Genomic DNA, 8,777 nt, shown 5'->3' on the forward strand with positions numbered 1-8,777 from the left:
TGGGAGACCTGTGTTCCATTCCTGGCTCTGCAGCTGGCTTGCTGGGTGACCTTGGCCAGGTCACTTCCCTGTGCCTCAGTTTCAGGGGATAACGATAGTGACCTTCTTTATGAAGTGCTTTGAGATCTACTGATGAAAAGTGCTAGAGAAGAGCTGTGTGTGTGTTTATCAGAAACCCTTAGTTTAGTGGCACATTGTGGCATGAATGGCAATATCTGCCTAGAAAAGATCTTGGACTAGAATGAAAGGAATTTTGCAGATCACGAGGTGCATTGGCAGAGCTACATAGAAGAAGCTTGCATGGCTCTTAACTGTACTAGCTCATCTCTAATCCTTGTTACTAGTCCCTCACTTTCATTTTACCCACGCTCCTTCTTCCACCTCCTCCATGAAGGGAAAAATTAAGGGCCACATTTTCTTCTGTGCATTAGGGGAGAGGAAGCTCCATGAGTCTATATTTGCAGTAGCCACATGACTGTTCTGCCAGTGGCCGTTTAACTCCACCTCAATAGGCCAGGAAAGTGGTTTAACCCTGAAAACCATAGTTCCTTAGCTATAGCCCTGTGCTTCTGCTCCCACTCTCCATATCAGCACAACTCCTGCAGAAGTCATGTTCCCAATGACTCTCCTACTGGCTGTAGAGAAAAAGGGTTCATGTTGAATGTAATGCTTATAAGAGAATTCCTATGGGTTAGGTGGGAGCTGATTCATTCTTGAGTTCTGGCAGATTGTAACCCTCCTTACAGCCAACTTGTAGTGGAGCTTCTGCAAGGACCAGGAAGGAAGAAGTCTGACACTGACCAGCACTACCCGGTTTTGCCTCACTCCATTTTGCTCCCTCTGTTTATGAAAGCAGATGGGAGTCTCTGGCCCTAAATGGTCAATAAACTAAAACTGTCAGAACCTTCTAAGAAATAGTGTTTATTTCTTCTTAGTTTAACATTTTAATGAAACAGTCTTTAGTTTTTGTTTTGCTCTAATTTACTAATTTGTGTGTGTGATTTTTTCACACTGCAATTATCAGATCTTATGTGAGATATACTTAACTTCTGAGCACCTTGTCACACTTAAAATCTTGCTGTAGCAATAGATGCATATGCAAACTTATTGACCAGAGAAGATTTCTACATGGATCTCTAATTAGTCATAGTGAGGTATTTGAGTGTTGAAGTCTTTTAAAAGTACACTTTTTACCCAAGCTGTGCAGAATGATTGACATATGATGCATGTACCATTTTATTTTTCAGGAAAGGCTTTGCCTGCCTCATCACATTTTGGAGGAAAGGGGTCTAGTGAAAGTTGGTCTTACAGTTCAGGCTCTGCTTGAACTACCTTCATCTAAAGCATCCCAGCTTTCCTCTGTGTAACCTGACTTTTGGAAACCAGACAACTTATCATTGATCTATTGATTTAGATTGCTGCCAAGCAGTTCAGCTTCCTGAATGGGAACATCCAAGCCATCAGAAGTAGTTTCTGCCCAGACACTTTAGACAGAGCCTTACTTTGAAGGGACACATAAAACTTTGATTTCAAACTGACTGTTACCTAAATATACAGTTATACTGATGTTTTAAAACTTGGATGCACGAGAGATTTTAACATCATCAGATTCTCTGTCCAGGTAATATAAGTTCCAAGTTTCCCATTAATGTTTCATGACATTATTTTTAAAAGCTAGATTTTTTTTTACTACATTGAAAATTCTGTTTAGTTTTGTTTTATACAGGATAACACACACGCACACACCAAACAAAGCCCTACTATAAAAAGTTTGTCAATCATTTGGATTAAATGTAAAGATAAAACAAAAACCAGCTACAGTATGATTGTGAAAATCTGAGTGACAGATCACATTTAATCCATTTTTGTTTCATATAGCTCTGTATTGAGTTCTTTATTTCTTGCACTTCTGACTGTAATGTATATCCTTCTAACATCTCCAGTATTTAGTTGGATGTATGGTAATTACACAAAACATTATAGAGGGAAAAGGTGTATTTTCCAATCTTCTAAGTTTGTGCCAAACTATTTTTTCAGTTGTATGGTAGATTGTTTACATGTGAAGTGCCTGTGTAATTGATGACTCTTCATAGTCTTAAACGTTTTTGCAGTTTCTTTGTCTGACATAGATACAATGGGAATTTTAAAATATTTTAATAGTTTTTTGTAAGGTCAGTAATATGTGAAGATTTAAATGATGCTTCACATTTTTGGTGTTAGGTGTTTTAAGTTGCACAATTGATTATGTTGTCTAATGATTGGAAAATAATGTAAATACATTTTATTTATGCTATTTAATTTGATAATACCCAATCACTTCTGTTTTAATGTATTATTAACAAAAATTGTCACTGAGAGTTATTTTCCTCGTTTGGGACAAACCATGACATCCATAGTTAAATAAGAAATATATGGACTAGTGACGCATACATAATAATCATTAAGGATGTTTTGATAAAGCCTCCAAAATCTCAGGTTTATGCTGTGACTTTCAGGATTTTGCATCATGTTGTTCCTGATTTTGCTTTAGTTTTTTACAATAACAGAAATCACCACAAGTTAGATTTTAAAAAAATTCAAGCTGGGAATCTTTATATTTTTCAGTGTTTACAGGTTTGTTGAGAGGGACTTATTTTGGAAATAACCACCTGCATCATCACACTTTTGCACCAGTGCTTCTCATTTTCACCAGTGTCACCAATTATCAACACTTAATTCTGTGCTGAGAATATCAAACTCTTGGGAACAAATGTTTAAAAAAAAAAAAATTAAATCCCCACAACAGAAGCTTTCTTTAACTTCTGGGTTTAAGTACTTGTTTGATTCTACACCTTTTCAGACTGATTTTTCCCTTGGTGTTCTGAGAACTTTCAGAACGATGGACAGTTGACTCCCTTTCTTTCTATCTCTTCCGCTTCCTCCCAAACAAACAAGTTTACCTTCTTAGTAAATATGTGACTCGCTCAAAAATGTTGGCCTCTGGGTATGTCACCGTTGTATTTTTAGACTGTTGCTTTAGACCAAGGGTAAAACCTTGTGTGCCAGATGGTGTAAAAAAAACTAAGTTGTACTCTTGTGCCGATTGACCTAACGCTATTTCATTTCATTTTGCTAAGGAATGAGGAAGAAAATATTGCTTTATTTCTTCCTTACTCGCTTTAATTGAAGCATCAAAGCCAGTTGAGAAGAAAATAAAAATCCCGATGGCTAAAAGATTTAGAAGATAAAATTATTTTAATGTTCTTTAACTAAAATCCATTGAAATAAAAAGAACAGGAGGACTTGTGGCACCTTAGAGACGAACAAATTTATTTGAGCATGTAGCTCACGAAAGCTTATGCTCAAATAAATTTGTTCGTCTCTAAGGTGCCACAAGTCCTCCTTTTCTTTTTGCGAATACAGACTGACACGGCTGCTACTCTGAAACCTGTCATTGAAGTAAAAGTAATTCATGGGCTCTTGTTAACGTATGCTATTGTTTATAGAGTGCATTCTCAAATACAGCTCATTTAAAAAAAGGCATGCCCTCCTTTACAAAATCATGTACATTAAAATATCATTTAAACAGGTACTCATGCAGAAACTGTAATTGGCTCCATATAATGTTCGGCCATTCAAATAAGTAGTTTCATTTATCTTTCCTCTGAATTATCCTTTTTTATTGTTTATCTTAATTCATATTCATAGGAGAGGTCCATTTTAAAAAAGAATGGGTCAATGTATTCTCATTTCACATAAATACAATATCAGGGGGAAAAATAAATGTAGCTGAGATGACAGTGAACGAGGAAATTTAGTTCAGCAAGCAGATTGGTGTTGGTTACTTTTGCTGTATTTTAATAGCTGAAGAATTACCTGATCATTCAAAGAGAGGAAAAAATGTTCCATATTAACAACTGTTACTATCTTGCAGTTTTTTATACATACCCTCTTGACTACAAAAATAGCAATTCCTGTTTCAGTAGTGTTAACCACAGACTTGCTGGTGGCAAAGACATTAAGTTAAGTTTCAGACTTGTCTAACGATCATCTAAATTGGATAATGCAGGTGTGTGTTGGACTGTTTAAATACATTCACCAATCCTGAATGAAACTTCAGTTTTCCTGATGGAATTAAGTTTCCTCTGTAAAGTTTTCTGAATACAGTGCAAGCCTCACTTAAGACCACTTGTAGTCACTTAGTTTTTGTTGATCCCTTGTGGAGTATTGCAATATGTCAAGAGAAGATTACATTCTGACTTAAAATTTTAACATTAAGAAGTCTAGCTGTCAGTGTAGTACACTAGTTTCACTTAAAAATAAATAAATAAAAGTTAGCACAGTTGTCCCTAAGTAGCTTAAAATAATTTGTCAGATTTATTTGGGCATAAGCTTTCGTGGGTAAAAACCCCACTTCTTCAGATGCATGACTCCATGAATCTGAAGAAGTGGGTTTTTTTACCCACAAAAGCATCTCCTCCTGCGCAGGGATCCAGAGGGGAAAAACAGCCTGATGCTGGGTCCCAGGCTTGTACGGAGTTTTCTGCGCGCTGCCACCTCCTTTCTTCAGGGCGTGCTAGGAACCGCAGCTGCCCGAACCCTCCCTCTCTCTCCGGCAGTGTATTGGAGAGACGGACTTTGCTGGCCCCTACTGGCAGCCAGCAGCTGTGCAGCGCCAATTCTGCAGGGAGAAAGGAACATTAATTCTGCACAAATTCTGCATTGCGCAATGGTGCAGAATTCCCCCAGGAATGGAGTAGTAGCAGCTGCAGAAGAGACTGAAAAAGGAGTTAATACAGCTCCATGTTTTAAGGAATGGAGAAACAATACCTCCAATCTGAAAATGGGGGAGGCATTGGTGTCTACAGCGCTTCTTTTTCCCTCACCTCAGAATTCACAATAAACCCCACAACTGCAGCTTTGGAGGGCAAGGTTCCTTAGGTTGATATTGAATGAATTCTAGATTTCCATGCAGAAATCAGGGTTCTGATCAGGATGCAGTGTGGCTGGGCCTGGCCATTCCCTTGGGTTAGCCCAGCCCACTTGGTGGAAGTAGCAGTCCCTACCCTCCTTCCACGTACAGACAAGGGGAGAGCAGCCTGTAGAAGGATGCTCCTAGCTGATGGAATTAACTGTAATATTGCATGTTTCGATTGTTTCTAAACGTCTTTAATCATAAGAAGCCATCATCAATCCTTTTATTTATTATCTATTTCTAGCCACATCTGCTTACAGATCCACTAACTTCACCCTCTCATGCCCCCAGTAGCCTGTCTTCTCCTGACTTTTCCATGTGGGAAACTGCCTCTGCTCTGCACTGGGGCATCAAATGGAGTGAAGAGATCCCATCATCCTGCACATTTGAAACACTGTGTTTCCACTTTGTGTAGGACCTTCTCTGGCTACTCAGATTGGGCCCTATTTGGTGGGGGCTTCAGAGCACTCAGCATTGGCTTGACTTGAATAGGAATAGAGTTATGCCAACAGTAAGAGCTTTAGGAAATCTCACTCATTACCTTTTGACGAGTAAACTATCATAGGAGTTATTCACGTGCTGTTTATTGAGCATTCAATTTCAAGTTACCCCAAGATAATATAAAACTATAATATTCATTTTTATTATTATTTGTCTGAACATATCAAAATGTTTTCTTTGGCCCCATATGTTTCTTCTGTTCCCCCAAAGATTGGCAGGATATTTGGATGGCTCCAATGTATCATGTAAGAATGTTTTGTCCTTTTAAGGAATAAGATATCTCAGCTAAGGCATTTCTAAGTGATTATAGCATGTTTTAAGTAGTGGCATTAAAGTGCTTAGTTCAGAGTGACTGAATGACTTCGAACTGTCTCAGAAATACACTTACTAAAGTGTCCCAATAGTTTACTTATAAAAAATTAAAGGCTGGACTGATTAGATCTGTGACTTTGATTGTCATGGCACACAGGAGTGCAAGTCATTGACAGACCATCAAAAAGGCTCAGCTGTGTCCAGATTTCTAAAGCCCTTCCATAACATAAGCAGGGTCCTAAATACTGTACTGTATAAAGGAACAAATTAAGAAAGGAAATAGTAATAATTTAACTGTGACATGAATAGTAAGGATTCAAAGTAAAATCTTGGCTCCATTGAAGTCATTGGGAGTTTTGCTAGTGACTTCAATGGGACCAAGATTTCGCCCTCTGATCTTATGGAAACTGAAAGCCTACAGTATTTTGAAAACAAAATAAAGATCAGGAGAAGGTTTTATAAGAGTTAATGAGCCTGAGCAGAGGTTTGGGTGTGGAGGTCTCTAGCAGCGGTTTTTTAGATAATGCCACTGTAAATTTTAGGGTACTTCTAAAAGCTGTAAACGATTCACCTCTTTTCAGTTCTGTGGTAAGCCACAGAAAGCTCTAAAATATATACATTAATACATTTATATAGTAAAGTACTGTATTTTGTCATGTGCACTACTGAGAGAATTCCTCAGGAGCACAACTTTTGTACTACAAGAAGCTAAATAGCCTCAATTGTGGAGGTGGGGACTATCAGCAGTTGTTTCACTATAGTGAAAACTGCGTTTTTCTTTTTTAAGTGTTTGGTGACTTGGAGGCCATTCTCTTCTAAAAAAAAAAAAAAAAAAATTGGCATTAAAATCTATTGCCAGATTCAACCCATGCGAAGATGTATTCCATAAATATTTTCAGTTTTGATCATTTTTGACAAGATGGTGATTGTCTTCACTACACCTCAGAAGTTCCACGTTTCTCACTAGTATTTCAGGAAATGATCGTTTTAAAATATATTTTCAAAACTACTGGTGTTCATTTTCACAGGCAGAGCATGTGAAAATGAAGTAAAGGATCACTTAAGCTCTGACGTTGTTTCCTTTTGATATTTTCTTAAATGCCAAAGCATAACATAGGGCTGCATTTTGTCTGGCTTTTTCAAAATAAGTCTGGATTCCAACACAGAGACAATAAAACACTTATTGAAATGAAATGCATCTTTACCAAATTCCAGCTTTCCCAACATGTTTTCCATAATTTGGTAAATGACAAAATGTCAAGACTTCGCTTTCATTAAAAGGTCTACTTTTACCACGGAACAATCTCATTAACTTTTGTCTCAGTTTAGTAGGTTCTAGTTTATATTTTCACTGGTAATTTGTACAAGATTTTTAGCCCTTCTTCCTGTTAAAAATTATTCTGCACTGGTTAGACATACTACTTCTTCGAGTGATAGTACATGTATGCACCATGCATCAGAGTCTGGAGATTTTTAGTGAGCAGTGTATGTTGGTCCACATACACAGTTTCTCTTCTCGAGTCTGCACCGAGGACGTATGAGGCAGAGCGGACTGACGCCTCTCCAATTCCTTCCACGTGGCCTGAGGTGGAATCTTCTGCATCCACAGCTGCTTCCATTGTTTTTTTTCAATCTGTGTGTGAAACTACCCTCCCCCGATAGTTTTTAGTATTTGCACTATCTATTTACTATTTTCGAGTTGTAGTATTTAGTATAGTGTAGTTTAGTTAGTTTTTTCCCCACTTTGGAGAAATCCTCCTCCAAGGGTGAGGACTCTGCCCACAGCCCCAGGGTTTAAGAACTGTTTCCTGCCCCCCGCTCCTCAGTGAGTGACCAACATCAATGCTGACTTTACTGTCTTGGCAAGGCTCACATCCCTGCTATGTGCAGTATTTGCTACTCCTTCCCCAAATTCATGAGGGTTGAGCACTCAGACTGAGAGAGAACCTTATGGGGAAAAAACATGAGACCCCAGTTGCATCCGGGCAGGGGACACCCCGTCTGTACACTGGTCTCAATCAACAGGCAGCATCTCTCTGAGCACAAAGTCAGGAGCTGAGGCTACAACCTGCAAGGCTAAAGAATCAAAGGGCTCTCGTGAGAGTATGGGGCACTCTCACAAGCACAGGGGCGAAGATCCTCTTCAGAATCTGACCTGAAGAGATCCTTCCCCAACTCCATCCAAGTTGGGTGAGTCCTTGCACACAGATCCTAAGGACTTAGGCCCAAGTAAACCTCTTCTACAGGAGAATGTGGCATGCAGGAGTACAGATCTGTTGCTACTGATCTTGGTGCCAACGTAGAAACCAAAAGACAGGCATCCACTACCTTCAGCATCCAGATCATACTCTGCACCAACACAGTTTCAGAAAAATCCGATGTCTACTGTAACCAGGGAAGTGTCTGATCCAGTGGCCCTGACCACCAAAACACCCTACACTATGTGGCGGTCTGAGACCTATGTCTCCCCAGGGGATATTTTCACTCTTGTGTCCTCAGTCCCCTCCCCTCTTACGTCCAACCTTATTTAGAGAGATCGTCGTACCAGAGGAGGAAACCATCTTGAGGGCATAGAGTTAATCTCCTTTCTCATATACGAACCTGAGTACCCATCCATTGGTATCAACGGTTCCAATGGTTAATCAGGAACCAAACTAGACATCAGATTGGTCAGGAGCTACATTTGAACCTCTACATCTACAAAAGGAGGCAAGTATGGACAGAATTTCCAGGAAATCAGGGTTCAGTCCTCTGTCAAAGTATGACTTTCCAAGGGACTGATAGTTCCTAATGTCATGGTGTCCACCCCCGCCCCCCCCCCCCCCAACCAGTTGTCCTCTCTAAGTGGCATTACTGGGGCCCTAAGAGATTCTCTTACTCTTGGCACCCTGATCCACGAATGAACCTTACCTATGCTCTCCTACCCAACACCAAACAGCTCCATTGGAGTGTGAGGGTGAGGAAGTTGAGCCAGATCTGACTCTTCCAGTGGTTCTGGTGGCATCTCACA

At 39.4% G+C, this 8,777-nt stretch overlaps 1 protein-coding gene across 1 annotated transcript in view; it reads left to right on the plus strand.

Annotated features, from left to right (window-relative positions):
- LRCH2 (leucine rich repeats and calponin homology domain containing 2) overlaps positions 1 to 2,787 on the plus strand; it is a 50,693-nt gene extending 47,906 nt beyond the window's left edge. Inside the window, exon 22 of the mRNA XM_077825572.1 lies at positions 1,248 to 2,787. Coding sequence (XP_077681698.1) covers positions 1,248 to 1,367 — 120 coding nt within the window. The 3' untranslated portion in view covers positions 1,368 to 2,787. The remainder of the gene's footprint in view (positions 1 to 1,247) is intronic.
- Positions 2,788 to 8,777: the final 5,990 nt, after the last annotated feature.

The sequence above is a fragment of the Eretmochelys imbricata genome, chromosome 9 (genome assembly GCF_965152235.1).
Source record: "Eretmochelys imbricata isolate rEreImb1 chromosome 9, rEreImb1.hap1, whole genome shotgun sequence".
NCBI lineage: Eukaryota > Metazoa > Chordata > Testudines > Cheloniidae > Eretmochelys > Eretmochelys imbricata.